The sequence below is a fragment of the Chlamydotis macqueenii genome, chromosome 21 (assembly GCF_036417535.1).
Source record: "Chlamydotis macqueenii isolate bChlMac1 chromosome 21, bChlMac1.mat, whole genome shotgun sequence".
NCBI classification, from domain to species: Eukaryota; Metazoa; Chordata; class Aves; order Otidiformes; family Otididae; genus Chlamydotis; species Chlamydotis macqueenii.
The window spans coordinates 8,131,406-8,150,043 of NC_141576.1; the positions used below are offsets into that span (position 1 = coordinate 8,131,406).

Below are 18,638 nucleotides of genomic sequence, written 5' to 3' on the forward strand. Positions count from 1 at the left end.
ACCACACTCTGCGGCTAGGCTATTCATTTTAAGGTAAAAGTTACCTTGCGCTGACGCTCTGCTTGCTTTTATTTCAGGCTCCAATTAGGGCTGCAATCACAATACTCTCCTAAACTTGAAGGGGCATTGCAGGATCCAAGGCTCCTCCATCAGAGGTATTTGCCCTGTCTTGCACTTGTGCCTGGCACTGTTCCCTTCACAGTGACATGGTGTTGGCCATTAAGGACATATAATCTGTCCTACCTTCCTTGGTACTGAGTGGGCACAAGAAGGGAGAAGAAAATGCACCTGTGGCTTTGCAGATTGCTTGCAAGTACACCTGTCCTAAATGTAGTGCTCACCAGGCTAATGCACTTTCCCTTAGCATCCTCTCTTACACCTGCATAAACACAATGCCCAAAACACACATAAACATTCCCACGCATTCCTTTACTTAAACACCACAGTCACACACTTTCCTATGAACTCAGATAGTCACAAACCTAAGTCCAGCTGGAATATACCAGTATGTGTTCATATGGCCCTGCTCCCAGGAGCTTCAGCTTCTACACGAGTGCTACAATGTCCTTTGTGTGACCTCCGCTCTTGCAGAAATCCATGGAGCCAAGACATAACCACATTGCTCTTTGCTCTTTTCACAGTTTCCTTGTTGTGACCCAGGAAACAAATGGACCCTCACTTCCCAGGTGTCACAAGGAGGGCCTGGTATCTTGCTGCTGCCATTTTCTAGCACCTAATGCTTTTGGCAAACTCAGGTGGGAATCTTGTTCACAGTAGGTGGGGTCCTGAAGAGCTCTGGAAAAGCCATTGGACTGAAGAAAAGATACTTTCTGAGAGATGCAGGAAATTCTCAGCCCTTTGGTGATACCACTCAATAACCAAAATGGCCATCAACAGAAAATGTAAGTGTGGAGACGTAGGTGCTGGGATATTTTTATGGCATCCAAACACCATCCATCCAGCACATTCCCACCTTTTTTTCCCACAGGCATCTTCCGTTGCTAGCTGGCCTGCCATGCACTGCCAGGGATCACAAGCCACTGAAGTAATTTTAGAAGTGAGACATGACATATTTGTTGGGCAAAAGAGTCATTTGCCACCATCTTTCCCTTTTAAATGGCATCCATAAAGCCACAGAGACAGGAGAGTCTGGTAAGACACAGATTTGGAGCCACCTCTCAGAAGTGGCCAGAAAAGTAGAGGGACATTTAGCTATAGAATACAGGTTTACGAAGTACACGCACCACATTGTATGTGTTCAGCCCTGGTGCATCAAAGCCAGGAGACAAACCCTTGCGATCAAATGGATAAAAGTTAAAGAGCTGCCCATTTTGGGTCTCCAGTGAAATGGAGGCAGAGCCTAGGTGCAGAACACATGGGAATTCCTTGTCAAAAACAACTTGGAAAACACGATCTTCCAGGTGGTGGAGCTTGATTGTCCGGTACTTTTCAGGAATCAGCTCTTCCACGTGAGGCCCAAACTGCTGCATGACCAGCACCCCACCAGGTCCAACTTTGATCTCATAGAAAGTCAGGTTGGAATAGGTATAGTAGCCAACATAAGGGCCTGGACTTGGAGGAGGAATTAAGCTTTTCTCTGCCTCTCTGAATGCCGTCTCCATGGCAGGAATAAGATACTCGTATGTTTGAGCCACAATGTCTCCACCCTGAGGTCTGGGCCCTGCCATCAGCACAATGAAGCTTAGGCGGAGCTTGGGGATAAGAGAGAAGGTAGCTGAATAACCGTCAAGGTCTCCATCCTTCCTAATGACATCATATCCCAATTGCTCGTTAATCTCCCAGGGTGTGCCAGTCTTGTTAGCAAAGTATTCAGTGGAGCACTTAAACAGAGGGGTCAGCATTATCTTCACTGTGTCAGGCTCTAGGAGACGACGGTGGTAGGTACCTAAGAGGACCATTGCCAGCTTGGCAAGGTCTGCAGCTGTGGAGTACATCTGGCCAGAAGGCCTGTACCAGCCGAGGTCATAGAGAGGGGCTAGCTGCCGGCTGCCATAGAAACCCACAGCCATCTGGGAGCGGATTGGTGGGGTGATGTCAAAGCCAGTGTCCTCCATTCCCAAGCGGTCCAGGATGTTCTCTGAGATCCAGCGCTGGTATTGCCCCTCAGCCGCATGGTCAGCTAGCACGTGTGCCATCAGGGAGAAGGCCAAATTGCTGTAGTGACATCTGAAAAAGAAGAGGAATATGTCTGGATCAGCCTTACCTCAGTGACACAGTGTGGGTATGACTATGCAAAAACAGTCTCTAGGTCTCTCTTCTCTGGGGAAAAATTCTCATTTTATTAGATGACATGCTAAAGAGACAGGAGAGATAAAGGAGGGACAGAGGAAAACTGAATGTTGTTACCTTGATTTGTTGTTAAGTCAAGAAAGATAAATTTATTATGGGAATACTAGATATTTAAACACTACATACAGAAAGAGAGCTGGAGATGGAAAACTAAAAATACCTTTACGCAAAAACCTATATATTTGAATCTCCTGACTTATTGTTTATAATTGTTCACCAAAGAATAGATCAATTCTTTTTAAGAGCACAGTTGAGAGTTACAGGTGCTTATCTTAAAGGTCTCAAAATCCCAGGTAAGCCTCTTTGGAGATTTAACATGGTACAACCACTTAAGCGCCTAAGCTACCTTAAGATGGTAAAAGCATTTAAAAAACACTTAAAAGTCTACAAAGCAGCATCCAGTAATGTTGAGTCACACCAGAGTGCTTTGGTCTTTAATATCCATAAAGTGATTTAAGTTTTTATACATTAATGAAATTTAATGACTTGAAGACATGAATGGGCAACTATTTTTCAAACATATTTTCAAAATTCATGCTGTTTTCAACCTTTTTTTTTAATTATATGAAGCCATACATCTCACTGAGTCCTATTTAGCTCATAAATTTGGTACCACTTCAACAACTTCCAGCCCATCTAGCTGAATAAAAGCATGATGAGCATATGTATTTCTACCCCAAGAATAAATATAGTCTATATATATTCTACCCCAAAAATAAATATATTCTGGATCTAAAATTTTATATCTGAAATGGAGTTAAATTTCAACATACCCAGAAAAATATGTTAAAATTTCTATATCAATGAATGGAATTTCCTTTTGGAAGAATGATCTATTAGCTGTGAAGTATATACAAGAACAGGGAGACAGAGTTACAACTATCATCAGGTCAAGCAATAAGAGGTTGAGAGACTATGAGTGGATATCCTTATGTATTTTAATGGTGAGCATAATATAAATACCAAATAAGATGATGGTATGAAAGTCTTAAAATCCTTTAAGGAATGTCTTTTGCAACCTCCTATATAACATGGGACAGAACTAATACAAGGTTGCCATGATAGACCCATTGAGTTTTCTAAGCTTGCCGACTTCAAGCATAGTGAATCCTCAGCAATCCTAGGCAAATTATTTCAGAATGTAATTCTATTCCCTAAAAATTCTGCAGAATTAGTAAGTTCTTCCCAGTTAATCTGAATCCTTTCCCTCACCTGCTGTCTGCTGAATCCTGTTCATTATTTCTGAGTGTTTTCAGCTCAGGTAATAGACTTTTAACAGGCTATATAAATTATAATATTAATAGATTTTATAGATAATTTAGAGACATCTAAATCACTGCAGACATAGCATGATTTTAAGCAAGATCTATGACGTTTTAAACTGATTAAATTAACATGCCTCTCTACTTTTGAAAATCTGTATATTTCACAATTTAGGGCTTCTTGAACATAACTATAGCAGTTTAATTTGCCTCATCTAGGCTTCTGATTCAGGCTCTATACATATTAAAAAAAAAAACCTGGCATCTCTGACAGTCACTCTTTTCAGCCTAAGACAGGCGTATGGGTAGACGGCTGAAGTTCCATTTAGGAATGGCCATGAAGACTGCAGGTGGGTCTAATATCACTGGCAAACACAAACCCACACTAAAAGCTCAAAAGTTAATACATCTGACCTAGTTCCAGGATCAGCGACCAAGACATCATCTTTCAGGAGAGCTAGAGCATCTTGCGTGTTGCCCTTCCACAGCAGGCTGGTAGATCGCAGCCTCCTGGGCAGACCTGTGCCATGGAAATGAAAAATTAACAATTTGAGACAAATCACGGTGCAGGAAACTTTGAGTCTGGTGAAGAATGAGCAAAAGGCAAGACTCAATGGGAAAGTGAAAACAAAAATGGTGTGCAGATGTGCTTTATACACATACCAAATGTGCTCCAAGTACCTGTTCATACTGCAGGACAAAGTATTCAAGTCATGGACCACTAAACGCAGGTAATGTAAGTCCTACCCTAGCACCAACTCTGGGTTGCTACATTTCAGTAAAAATACGTTCGTGAATGGTTAAGAATACCCTGTATCCCCAACTACATTTTGGAAGAGAAAGGCATTTTGGAAGAGAAAGAGTTGGGGGAATCCCTGTCCTCGTTTCCGTGTGACTGTATTTCTTTGTCTACAAATGTGTACAACAGCCCCTTTAAACAGGTTTTTACTCTATGCCTTGCAACTGAAGACTTGAACTTCTCTGAACCCTTCCAGGCTTGGCCTAAAGTATCTGTAGCTTTTTGTTTTTTTTCTTTTCAGCTTTAGCAACATTTATTCAAGGTTTCTGAATATAGAAAAACTGAAGTTCTTTTCACATTTAATTCCACAACACTGAACATGGATACCCTAAAAACATTTGGCTTTTTAAAATGCCACAGCTCCTCTGCACAGGATCCACAGCTTGCCAAATCCAGAACTTGGATTACGTCTGGAATGAAATCCTCATTGCAGTTTACAGCTGAGTTTGATTTAGAGCTTAGGAGAAAATCAGGAAGGGCACATGACAGAAAAATGACTTGCAATTGTCTGCTCAGTGAGCATGTGCTTAATCATGGCAAAGCTGAATAAGGCCCTATTCTTTTGTAGCAGCAACACATGTTTTTCTCAATTGGCCTGACCTTGGGATTTGAACTGGAACAAGAGTGCTTTTTTTGCTTCTGCTCTGTGGTTATTTGTGCAGCTTAATGACCAGATAAGAGATGCACTGAATATCTTCCAGGAGAGAATGGGCTGCCACAATGGCAGCACAGAAAAGGTTGGGAGAGCTCACTAGCACCAGGCCAGCAGTGCAAGTGTCTTTCTTGAGGTTCGCTAGAAATGATAAACCAGAGAATGTGTAAGCATAACAGAAAATCCAGAGTCATTGATTTACACCTCATGGCCTGCTAATTGATGCGCCAAGCATGGTGTTAATAATTTACAATAGCATCTCATACTGTCATTCATATATATTTGAAAACCACAGTCTTAACAAGCTGGAACTTCCCTCTAGCAATGTACCTATCAAGTAATTTTCAAGAGGAAAAATATTTGGAGTTACTTTTGTAATATGCAATGTAGAAAAGCCCAGATAATGAGGATATATTATAGATCCACTGGCAGAATTTAGATGAAAAACATTTTACAATGTGTCATTCAGTGACTTTGATCCTGAAGCTAAGCAGAACCTATTCCTTTTTGGTTTTTGACAGACAGGAATTGCAACATGTGACCTCAACGTTCATTTGATTTTCAGTTGGGATTTTGAAATGCTGCTTCTCCTTCTGCTAAACTGTCAGGGTCCAAGCTGGCTGGTGTGGTATGGAAAATTTGGACCACATTCTATTTAAAAAAAAAAAAAAAAGACATAGGAACACAAAAGGAGCTAGGCAGGTGTTGGGGGCGATGAACATCAGAAGCCCTGGGATTGAAAAATAAGGGACTTTCTAAGAGAAGCAAAATTGAGGGCACCTGGTGGTGGGAAAAAGATAAGGGACACCCGGTGGCTAGAGGCACTGTGGATATAAAAGCATGAAAACAGTAAGAATAGTTGGCTCTTTGCCTAGCTTGCAGTAGGGTCTGAGACTGCAACTGGACTATGCTCTAAACTGGCACTCTGACAGGCAGGGACACAAATCCAGCACAGTGATAGAAGAAATGGAATGGCTGCATGTTACAAGCAGTTATGCTGTGATCAGGTACACTTTTGACATATGCTTCCTAAAGGTATTTCTAGGGCATCCCTCCCACCTCACTGGGTGACAGGAAGCTGCAGCAGCTGCAGCTCTGGCACACACTGCTCCTGCACAGAGCAGCTTCAGGTGCTGCTGAGAGTCAGAGGACATCATCAGGCAGGCTAGAGCAAGAGCTTGTCTGCAGGGAGAGGAGCTGATGTTGTGTACGCATTTTTCTTTCTGCCTCCTGCTACCACTGGCTGCTTTGTGTTGATTGTTTCCAGATTTCAGTTACATCCTTCCCTTTTGGGGAATCCTTATTTTGATACTGGCTTGCTTCAGGTGATGCTGTACCCTGTCCTGAGGTACTGAAATTTGCCTATGTGCTATTTTGATCTTAGATCCTAATTTTAGGGCATTTCTTCTAATCTGGAATAACGCGGGTGCTAGAGAGTTTAATCAAAATGCCACATGAGATACCAGCACAGTCTGTCTTTGGCCATTAGATTTTGAAATCTGAGTCGAGTATTAGCAGCTTTATTTCTGAGGAATGTTAAAGTTCTCCTGAGTTCTGTGAGCTCCTTCTACCTTAATGTAGGTGTTACTTAATTACAGAGGTAGCAACAGTCTTCTGCCAGCAAGTACAAAGCTATTAATAGCTCAGGAATCCCAGGTCAGGAACCACAATGACAGCTAAGTTTAGCTTATTGATCAAGGTCTAGCTGTTCAAAGCAAAGAGGTTTGGTGCCACTTTGACCCTCAACTCTACATCTCAGAAAAATGAGAGCACTCTGGACTGGAGTACAAAAAAAACCCACCTCTTATGCAAGTGGCGCCTGATTTCAGGGTATGCTACTGCGTTGAAAGAAGTATATAGTCACTTTGCACAGAAAAAACAATTCCCCAGCCCTCAGTGCAGCTTGTCCCCTTTCCTAGCAGGTGGTCAGAACAAGAGTTTCCTTTTAGCACTCCATGAAGCTGCTGGCAGCTTGCTTCCAAGGATCCTGCCTGACCTCTGGGAAGTGCAAAGATGCAGGATCCATCCTGGGAAATGGCCTCAACAGCAACCTTTGCTATTCCTGGCATATAGTCTGTTCTTCCTGTGGTCTCTTTCAAGTGGTGTAGTGGCGGACAGAGGGCAGTAGGTAGCAGTGTTGTCTCACCTGAGAGCTGGCTGGCCATTCTGCGCAACGTAACAGGTGATGGCTTAAGAGGCATTGAGCCTTTTTCAAAAAAAATCAGCCCATCTGCTGTGTATCTCTGTTCTGATTCCTTGAGCCTTCCTAGAGGGTTCTTAATAACAAAGTTCTGGGCGTAACGTTCCAATGGATCATCAAGAGATGTGACTTTTCCTTCCTCCCACAGCTTGTACAACATAATGGTGGGAAAGATCTTGGAGACACTGGCAATTCTGTCAAGGAACAAACATTTATAGAAATTAAGCATTAAGAAACCCATGAATCAAGAGGAAAGATGGTCAGTACATGAGATCACCCAACTGATCCACTGTAGCTTTAGATAAAATACTTTGCTAATTCAGAAGGCAATGGCTAAAATGCAAGCAGGAAGCTTGAATTAATATCCTTAACTCTGGCTGTTATGGACTGCAACATAACCTTCTGTAGTACTCCCATAGTAGTACAGTGGCCTACAGAAGTTTGTTTGCATGCTGTAGCAAGTGTCTGTGGCACAACTGGTTAGCACATTTGGCTGTTAACTGAAAGGCTGGTAGTTTGAGCCCACCCAGACATGGGGTCTCCTTTGCCTGTCAATGGCAGCAGAGCTGGAACTAGATGGACTTTAAGGTGCCTTCCAAACCACTCTGTGATTTTATTATTCCAGAAGAAATAACATGAGGACATCTATGCAGGGATTTTACCATGATATGGAGGGGAAAAAACCAGCTACTTACAGGTACTGAAACTTTCTGAAATTGTTTATTCTGAGGACAATATTTGATAGTCAGAGTGCAGCCCATATGTTTCATATCTAACACAGTTATAAATCACTGAAAATAGATCTTTAAAGGAAGTAAACACTTCCTGTGTATTTGTTTTTGGTTTTTTTTGACACACATTAAGAGGCTTTGACTTCATTGGGAGAATGAATAAGCACACAGGTCTACTTTATATGTTCAGTAGATACTCTTTTGAAATCCCATTTTTTTGCTAGAATCACTTTTTTTTTTTTTAAATTCTGTCTCTGTCTCCTTGCTGTTCACAAAGTCTGTGCTAGCTCTTAGTCTTCAGATTTGTGCCGTAGGTGTCCTCAAAGCATGGAGATATTCCTATTTAAGGAGTAGTATGTTTTCAGGTTCTTCAGGATGGTCACTGCTATTCTGATTTAAAATATTGTCAAATTAAATTAAAAATAACAAAAGCAAAAAATACAAAGTAAACAACTCAGTAAGCCACAGGCACATGATAATTTAGGGACAGTCAGCTGAAGCATTGTCTCACAAAGTTTCAGTGTAACTCAGAGGAGGTTTCTGCAGTCGACCTGAGACAGCAGAAGATGGGGTTCGTGACAATGACTCTGTTCCCGGTTATCAGGTCTCTGTATTTTCTAGCTCTCATGCCTGCAATACATCTATCTCACCTGTAAATTGTGTACTCATTGGGCATCACTGAAGAGGGGTCCGAACCATTCTTCTTCCCGAAGTTGCCTGTCCAGAGCACAGTGTCGTTGTAGATAACAATGGCAGACATGGCAGGGAGACCAGAGCTATGAATCTTTTGGCGCAGCATCATATCTACCTGGAGAACGGTGAGAAATTATGAACTTCCAAATGAAAAGTCTTATAATACATCTAGTCTGTAACAGGTGGCAGAAGGCCCAGACCATCAGTCCTCCTTAATTAAAAGCACTTGAGAGTGATTTTTTCAAATGCGTTTTTGCAAAAGAAAATATTTAAACTGTGTTATTCCTGTGAATTCCTTATGCTGAATTATCCAGTATCTTTCTTTTGGTCTATATGTCCACCGTGTAAAAGAATGCGGTACTCATCCTGGTAATATCTATGACGCTTACATGATTAAAAACAAATGCTAAAACCTAATAATTGTAATGTACTGTGTACATCTGTTCTTTGCACAAGTGTTTTAGGTTCAAAGATGTATGATAAAGATTCCAGAATTTTCAAACATCCCATGACACTTTTCATGCCGTGAAAAATGCTAGAGTTAGGAAAACATCTCCCCTGTATGCAACATAATTGCACCTGGTATCATTCAGAGTCCCAGTTCCAGGGTCTTTAGCCTGGCACAGGATGGTAGTCTGTCTCAGGTAGTGCAAGATCCTTAGTATAGGTTCGAATGTCCATAGATTTAGGCAGAACCTAAGAGCGTCTGAAGATAAACTTTTGAGGTACTCCCTTCAATCACCTATGTCTTCCTATGAATCTGGTGTTTGGGTTCTCTGTGCCTTATTCCATCTGCAAAATAGGAATAGTTTCACCAGCCTACCTCAAAGAAGTGCTTGGATACTTCATTTCTGAGGCACACAAAGAAGGGAGGTTAGATGACTCTCTGATGGACATTCAATGTTCTGCACATTCCCCTACCTCTCTGACTTATCCTAATTGAATAATAAAATATCTCTCTACAGTAACCCCAGAGACATCAGCAAAGACTTCAAGAAAGTGAATGTGAAGTGTAGATAAAGCGATATGCATGCAGGAAACAACCCTGACTTCACAACACATACACAGAGATGGGCAGTGAGCTGGTCATTAGCACTCAGGAACAAGACCTTGGGGTTATGATGGATGCTCCTATGTAAACATTAGCTCAGTGCCCTATGGCAGAACAAAAGGTAAATCAAATATGAGGGATTATTAGAGAAGTAACATAAAATAAAACAGAAACCACAATTTTATCACTATAAATTCTTGATTCACTTGCACCTTGAATAGTGCATACAGACTGATTTCCCACATCTTCACAAGAGTATGCTAGAGCTGGAAAACATTAAAAGAAGAGTAAAAAGAATGATCAGAACTGTGGGACAGCTTCTATTATGACTAATTAAAATACTCATGAGAAAGAGACAAATGAGAGGGAATATTGTATGATAAGGGTCTACAAAATCAGAAGTGTCTTGTCAGAGCCTGGCTGCCCTTATGGTCCATACAGTCAAGGCAATGATGCAGTATTTCCTCATTGCAAATAGAGCCTACCAGAATTTCAGACAGTATTAAAATTTCAGAAACAGTATATGATGCTGAGGAAGGCAGGTCTCTCTTTCATTTAGATGCAGGTCTCCTTCCTCTTCCCCTTCCCCTCCATTCCCTTAATTTTTAACTAGTGGCATGGGGAAAGTCAGCAAAGCAATAAGACAAGGAATTGGTAGTCACTCATGAGTAGAAAGAAGTTACATGAGTGTTCTGTTTTTATTTAGTGAGAGGGGGCCTAAGGTGGCAGCTTCGGTAGGAAACTGCTAGAAGTCGCTCCCCTTTGTTCAGCGGACTCGGCCGGGCCTAGGGCGGACCCGCTGCTGGCCAAGGCCAAGCCAATTGGTAGCAGAATGTTCCCTGATAACACCTCTGCGATAACGTATTTAAGAAGGGGAAAACAGAAAAAAAAAATGAAAAAGATGTGAAGCAGCTGAGTAGGGGAGGCACAAGCCTTGTGGGCCTCGCAGGCCTCACCCTCTGGCCTCCCACCAGGCAGCTGATTGGGCCCGACTCGGCCCAGCCCAGCTGCGAGAAGTGGAGAGGAGATGAGATGTGAATGAGATGTAAAAAGATCCTGAGAGGCATCTGCCAGCCTGTTGTGAAGAATTTTTCTTGTGAGAGGAACAGCTGCAGACGCCAAGGTCAGTGAAGAAGGAGGGGGAGGAGTAATGCGGCTCCTGGCCGAGATTCCCCTGCAGCCTGTGGTGATGACCATGGTGGAGCGGGTTGTCCCCCTGCAGCCCATGGAGGTCCACGGAGGAGCAGAGATCCCCCTGCAGCCTGTGGAGGACCCCACGCTGGGGGAGGTGGATGCCTGAAGGAGGCTGTGGCCGTGGGAGGCCCTGCTGGGCCAGCCGTTCTGGAGGGTCTGCACCCCGTGGAAGAGATGATCTACGCCGGAGCAACTTCACGAAGGACTGTGGCCCGTGGGAGGAATCCCACAATGGAGCAGGGGAGGAATGTGAGGGGTTCTTCCCCCGACAATGAAGCAGCGGCGTAAAACAGCACATGATGAACTGACCGCGACCCCCATTCCCTCTTCCCCCCTGTGCCGTTTTGGGGGGGGGGGGGGGGGGGGGAAGGTGGTAGAGATAATGTTAAGCCTGGGAAGAGGGAGGGGTGGGAGGAGGTTATCTTGTTCCCTGTCTCATTCTCCTGCTAGTTTTAGAAATAAATGAATAGTTTTCCTCAAGTTTGCCCGTAATGGTAACTTTAAGGATTTCTCCCCGTCCTTGTCTCAAACCTTGAGCCATTTTTCTTATATTATCTCCTCCTATTCTCTCGGAGGGTGGGGGGAGTGAGAGAGAGACTGCGTAGTCTGGTCCTGATCGGGGCTGAACTATGACAATGAGTCAAGTGCTTTCCAGGACATGAGGGCTACTTAATATTAGACAAGATGCCATGAGCCATAGTTTTCTGCTGATATATGCTCATCAGGCCTTCTGATGGACAGGTAATAATGTTTCTTCATCATAGCTTGCCCTTTGGATAAGATAACTGCATATTGACCTGTTGTGTATGTTCAGCGAAGGGGTTTTATATACCCACTTCTAGATCCACATGTTCTCCACCTCCCTGATTGCCTACCTCCTTCCCCAGAGATGCTCAGGGGCAAAATACATATTCTCCCCTTTACACCTTCAGAAAAGCAGTCATGAGCTCTGTCTCCCTCTGTTCCCTTCTCACAGACCTTCTCCAATGCGTCCTTCAGAATGGGGATTGGGTGGTCCAGTGGTACTGGTTCAGGATAGCGGGGGCACATCTGCACAGCTTCTGATCTCACTTCCACCACAGATGGGCCTGGAAAACATTTCAGAGATAGCATATGTGACACATTAACAAGCTTTAACCTCATCCAGCAGTCAGCACTAGCTTTCTTGCTTGTGTTGTTCAAAGCTGAAGGACACTTCTGCATAGAAAAGAGACAATCTCGAATTGTTTCCATCTTACATAAAACAGGACTTGAAGAGAGCACTGTGCTCTGTTATTGCTTATTCCGATATGGGATGGATACGGGATGGGCAGGAGCTGTAATAGGCTGCAGCCTGGAAGAGTGAGGAACTGGGACTACAGAAGATGCGAAGACTTTGTAGGCTACCTGACAGTGGGTTTAGACCCCGTGAAAGTGCCCTGTCCATGTCTAGGGGAAAGTCTGAGTTGTCCCATGCATGTTGTAACTTCAGAAAATGGATATAGAAGTTAATTGTGAGTGCCACTTAAAATCTAATACTATAACAAGAGTTGATAGGCTGCATACCTAGTACATTAGCTGTCTTCTGAATTAGCTTTATCCTGCACATACCAGAGATGTCTTAAATTTTTGTGGCAAGCAGAGATCTTTAAACTCAGTGAGAGATGGGAACTCTCTTACTTGGAGGCACTATATTCCCAGTTGGTCCCAAGGTGTTCATAAACACAGCTCCTCTGCGCTGTAAGCTGTAAACAATATCCTCATTTATCATTAGAAATACAGATAAGGAGAGAAATGGATGGATATACAAGTGCCTACAGGCAGCCTCTGATACTCTGTGATAAAAACATAGGGTCTGCAATCTTTTTGGACACTGGTCTATGAAGTATCTCTGGCACCTTTCATGACATCTTTGGGCTACTTAAATCTCTGATCCAGTTACACTGTGCTTTGAGCCTATCTGTTGAGTTTTCTGTAATCAACTAGTGTGAACCATGGACTTGAGCTGGTTCAAAGATCGAGGATTAGAGGAATAGGAAAGGAAGCAAATCTATAAGCTGAAGCACCTGGTAAGGTGTAAAATAAAACCCATTCTAAACTGGAGTGACTTTTACAGCAGGATGCTAAAGAGAATGTAAAATAAAATGTCTCCTTGGTATTTCAATTAACGTAGGCTAGTCCCAGAAGTAATGGAGCTTCACTGGACAGCAGCAGAGTTACATGGTCCATCAACCCAATGTTCATCTTCTCTGTGTCTTTGCACCAGCTAGGAGAAGGTAAATTTGTGTGCTGTTTGGGGAAATGCTCTTTGGGGAAAAATGTCCACATGGGAAAGGCATTCATCAGTCTCACAAGTTTCTGTGCCAAACCATGGCCAAGCTCAAAGATGACTACTCACTGGGCTCCACCTTGGGAAGGCTGTACTGCCATAGAAAGCAACCCGTCATTGCAACAGACACCAGGAAGAAGAAGACGACCAACACGTGAATCCACTTCACCTCCATAACAGTGACCTTGAGGAGGCTCCGGCTGCTGGATGCCTGCTGTAAGCAGAAAAGATGTGATCTCAGAGAGAAAAAAATTGCCTCTCGTACATACCAGCTAGGTGAAAGAGACACACTACATTGGAAAACAAAGGTACTGCAGCAACGTGGACTAATTCCAGTACTATTATGGCACCAGACCTGGGCATACCAGACCACATTGAAATAACTGGAATGAGAGATGATTTCTTGTATTCCAATGAGGTTTGCAAGATATTACTCTCCTTGCCTTATTAGTCTTGTTGGTTCTTGTGGAAGAAAACCATCCACTCCTTTTGCCTTTTCCCCTCCCTGCAGGTGAAGCTCATCAGCCCAGGCTGGCTGGGCTCTGTTACAGCTCTCATTTAATCCCTTCTCAATTGTTATGACTTTTTCCTTGGTATCTTTCCAACCGCTTTTTTTTTCCCAGAGTCCAGCACGGCAGCCACCAGCCAGATCATCTGAGCAGATCCAGCTTTTATAGATGAATGACGGACTTTTTTTTTTACCATGTACTGCCCTTACCCTTCTATTTTGTGCCTGTAATTCCCATTATCATGTACCATCTGTAAGCTTGGCATTTACAGATGCCATTTTTTGAAAACTGGCTAATATTTTGGGTTTATGCAGCTCTCACAACACTGGAGACCATCCAGGTTGGTGATACTACCATATAAATGCTGAAGAAAAACAACGAACAGATGACAAATGATTAGGTGCCTAAGCATGAGCTTAGGCTTTCACTGACTGTACAAGGTCAATAGGATGCTTTTGAAAGTTTGGCAATTAATGTTGTAAAACATATGGCCTGCCATTTGCATCCAATATGGTCCACATTCCAAAGCTGTTTCAGGTTGTCTGGACTCACTTGTAGGATAGACAGACTAAAATACTCCCTTTAGATTTCCACATGTCCCCTTTTTTTCTCCTTTTTGAGATACAAGATGGTTCATGCAAAATCTCCTGCAAGTCAGCTGAGCCTTGTCAAAATCTACTGAGCCACTTACAGACTTCCACATGGCTCTGTGGCTCCATAAGGATCCAACTGGGGAATCTGCTGAAACTCTAGATTGCAATTCCACTTTTTGTACAGTAATAGAAACAACTCACAGTTATGTCTGAAGTCCTTTAGCCTGCTCAGGCATTCCCACATAATTTCTGAAGGTAGCTTACTTCAGGTTCTTCCATAACATAATTCAGACTTTAAGGATGGCTTAAGACCATACATGGCCTGCAGATTCACTCAGGCCTCAGCCTGCCAGAGCACACATGCAGTCCATTCCAGCTATCGGACTAAGTGACTAAATAGGGGAATGCCATTTTGACACCAAAACCAGCTTAGCTTAGAGATACACGACCTTATACAGTGCCTTAGTATGCAGGAGATCATATCCACACAAGGAGAAGCCTGTGTATTGAGATCTCTTTAATCACCCCCATGCTGGCAGGCTTCAGTTTGTGCTGAAGGATGTTGCCTAGAGCTGCAATGACAATGAGATGCTGTTTTCCTGCAGCAAGGAGTGGGATAAGTCATGAGGTAACTTTCCTGGATTTAGTCCCATCATAATAAGGCAACTCCCTCACCAACCTCCGGTTCTTCTGACCATTCTTCTGCTTCTTTCCTTGCTTCACTGAGAAACCCTGATTCCTGCATCCCTAAGAGCAGGGTGAAAGGAAAAGACTTTCTGGTATATACCTCATCTTGTGAGCTCTAGAATCCCCAGACCACTTATCGAGGACCCAGAGATACCAACACTGAATTCTCATCCTTTAGTTCAAAGTCCCCTTTATCTCTTGTGGAATGTCTCTTTCATTCTGTGACCCAGAATCTAGTAGCAATGCAACATAACTGTGGCAATGCTATCGAACTAGAGACATGAATCTCTCTTTTATCAACAGGGCACCAAATAAGCAAAAGTGTGAGGAATATTCATTGCCCTGAGGAGATGCTCTACTCTCTAAGCTACCTTTCAAGAAAAATACCATTCTTCCCCTGTACCTGGGAGACTGTCAGGCAAATGGATGGGTTGATATCTACAAACAGACTCCTCACACTTGCCACTCCTGTCTGGTCTTACCTCCCTTTCAGCTGATTTCTCCATCTCATGTACATTGCTCAGTGGCCATCACTGCTAAGAGCATTATTAACACAGCAAGGCAGAGGGAGGAAGGCTATCAAGCACTTAGACACATGGAAATGAATGCAAACACATGCAGGAACAAGCACACACAGCTCCCCAAGGGTAGGTCAGCTGTATGCTATGTCTTTTCCCAAGCTTTGAAAAATTAGGATGGGGAGGGGAAGAAGTGGGGAATTCACATAGACCACCCAGGCATGCTGTCCCGCCACACCGTGCTCATCTAGGCAGACTGCCACAGACCCTGTGAGCCGCTCAGTCAGAGACACAGCTCAACACTGCTTAGGGAGAGCCAGAAAGAGCCCCAGTCCCCTGCACATACCATCGCCAGAAGCCGTCTCAGTCCCAGAGGCTATTGTCGGGTGTCCCAGCGCGTGCGTACAGTAACCAAACCACGCCGTCTGATCTCAGCCCCAGGAAGGCAGGAGCAGAGCACCTTGCCATGCTTCTAAATGCAGCTGCGTATCATGGGCAGGTACTGCTCAGTCACTCTGGCTGAGGTGGCCAGTTTTAGCTCCCCGAGTGTCCTGCTCCTTGTTTCCCGGTCCATTTGACCCATTCAGACCCTCCATAAAGTGCTGCTGAGCTCCCCTGGGCAAGGAGATTAAGTGACAGGGACAGAAAGTGCCTGAGAGATTGAATGTTAATTCTTCCTAATGCTTCTCTGCTGTGTGTGTGAATCACAGCTGAAACCATGAGGGCTTTACAATCTATTTATAGCAGCTTCATCTCCTCCTAACATCCAAACAGGAGGCGATTAACTTGTGAGGTGGACAGCTCCTGCGTGCCTCCAGCCACAGTCCCTGGGCGGGCCTGGGAGGGGGTAGGCTGGGCTGTGCACAGAAAGGGGAGGAGAGTAGCCTAAACCAGGAGCTTGAGCACTCTCTGGGCTTAATCCCAAACAGCCTCCTGGACTTCCCCTGTGGTGACAGACAAGGGAGTCACTCCCAGCTCACAGGCTCACTAGACATAGATGGAGCTGGTATTTTTCTTTCCTTTTAGCTGCTAGGGACTCTGAAGGATGGAAAAAGGTTGTGATTTGCACCAAGCGAGCCTTACCCGCAACTGTAATCCATCCATGGCTGCTCAGAAGTCTTTTCTTATCCCCTGTGCTGCCTGTCTCCACAAACAAAAGGCTCATAAAACCCTGTGATGAAGAGAAACAAAAAGTTAGTGCAGAAAAAAAATTAGATCCTGGAGTAGAGTCCAGAGTAACAAAGCCCAGCTCAGATAAGCAGAGCAGCAGGGAGAGACTGGTTTTGGATAGGGAGATAAACCACAGAAACCCCATGACATAAGTCCCGAGTAATACCTTCCTTCTCTCTACCTCTGGTTTGGCAGCATCTGTATTTACTGCGGGGGCTGGCCCCAAGCTCTGGGATGTGCTGGGGCCCATGGCCATCATCACCCCCCCTCCCAAACACAAGGAATTAGAGCTTCAAGACTGTTGGGACCGACACATTTCCATTCTGCCTACTCTGCAGGGTCCTTCCAGCCCTCTCCCTGACTTGTCAGCCTTGCTCCCTCTAGACAGTCAACAACACCCTCCTTAGTCTTGGGAATCACAGACACCACCAAGAAACAGTATGACAGACTTAGAAGTGCCAAGGTAACGGCATGGCTACCACCTCTCCCATAAAATCCCCCTCTTGTCTTGCTACCTGGCAGTGGCAATTCAGTAGGCAAACCCCCCCATAAGAGCTCTTACCAGCCTTGCTGCTACCCTCCAGCTTCCAGTCCTGATGAATTTGGGGCTGTTTTGGAGCTGCAGATGTCAAGAGCATCTGAAGCACTAATCCCAACAATCAGCCTCTCTGAGCACGGATTAATCAGCCATGCCTCACCCCTCCTCAAGCAATGCAGCATCTGTCCAGGGATGCGGCCAAAAGGGAGTACTGCTGGTGATTTCATGGCTCAAACAATACAGCAGAGTGAAAAATGGGGAGCTAGGGAGGATAGTATCCGTAACACACTGTGGGCTGGAAATGTTAATAGTGAACTGGCATTACTATGTAAAGGACATTATAAACTCTCTCCAAAGAGGAGGGCATGGTCATGCCCCCAGTTATGCACCAGGTGCAGGGGGACTATGCACCTCAGGGGTCCTGCCATCCTATTGCTTTCTTCAGATGTTCACACTTAAGGATATTCTTTTCAATATCATCTCTTCATTTCAGCATCTTCAGCAGTGGCCCAGGCTCTGACAGTGCTTAAAATACTGAAGTGGAACCTATGCAGTAATGTGCCAGTGCCCCAGAGTCATGCTCAAATTTTGCTGCAGACGACCTCCTACTAATTAGAGTATATCAACCGCCTTGCAGTTTTGTTGATCCTCATTTCTGGGAACTCCTATTTCCTTCTGTCCCTGCTACCAACCTTCTTAGGCTTTCCTTTCTACTCTGTGGAGTGATCTTCCCTCAAAGCCAAAGAAAAGTGCACACGTAGGTAACACATGCTCTTTCCGTATTACACGTTTTCATCCCATTCTTTCTTTCTTCATTTTCACTCCATATTTGCAGAGTTCATTAAAAAAAAATAGAATTTTTCGGTCTCCAACTCCATGATTTGCAGAAATTCGCTCATCATCTCCATATTCCTTGACCTTCTCTCCAAGAGCCATTGGCTCTGTGCTTCACCTCCAAAAAAGGACCTGTGGACCCATAACCATAATGGAGTTTCAGTCTTTCCTGGTTCAGCTCAAAGTGAAAAATCTCACTTCCATGTTTTTCAGTCCCTTCTTGTGACTGAATGGCCTTCCACTGGCTCAGAGAAGGATCCCCCATCTTAGAGAAACCTCAAAACACAGCAGAAGGAGTGTAAGAAGAGCTTGTGTCCATTCCATCCTGAATGGTTTCCAGGGCAGTCTGCCCCTCCTGGGATGCTTGCTCAGAGCATCCCTCTGATCCAGAGAGCCACAACCAGGAAAGTAAAGAGCAGTTGTCCCACCTGCTGCCTGATCGAACGTATACTGCACATGTAACTGCACACAAAAGATTTTGTGTTTTCTAACACCAGCTACAGCAAAGTGACACAGCCCTGGTCTGCGAAGGTCGGTCTGTGAAATAGCTTTGACCTGTGTTGTAGTTTAGCCCCACTCGGAACCAGAC

General features: G+C 44.1%; 1 protein-coding gene across 1 annotated transcript; it reads right to left on the reverse strand.

The window, feature by feature from the left end:
* Positions 1-1,208: 1,208 nt before the first annotated feature.
* LACTBL1 (lactamase beta like 1) lies at positions 1,209-16,611 on the reverse strand. The gene is made up of 7 exons (XM_086764695.1): positions 16,591-16,611; positions 13,270-13,414; positions 11,871-11,980; positions 8,605-8,762; positions 7,170-7,417; positions 3,987-4,092; positions 1,209-2,187 (listed from the first exon to the last, which is right to left on the reverse strand). Exons 1-7 carry the CDS (start codon positions 16,609-16,611, stop codon positions 1,209-1,211), a joined length of 1,767 nt encoding a protein of 588 aa, XP_086620821.1.
* Positions 16,612-18,638: the final 2,027 nt, after the last annotated feature.

Bases quoted from the DNA above. Each gene is read 5' to 3' on its own strand.
- LACTBL1 (XM_086764695.1), bottom strand. From the start codon at position 16,611: ATGGATGGATTACAGTTGCGG. The intron at 13,415-16,590 runs GTAAGGCTCGCT...TTCTGCTTACAG, and splicing joins TGGATGGATTACAGTTGCGG to CAGGCATCCAGCAGCCGGAG. The intron at 7,418-8,604 runs GTGAGATAGATG...GTTCCTTGACAG, and splicing joins AATGAGTACACAATTTACAG to AATTGCCAGTGTCTCCAAGA.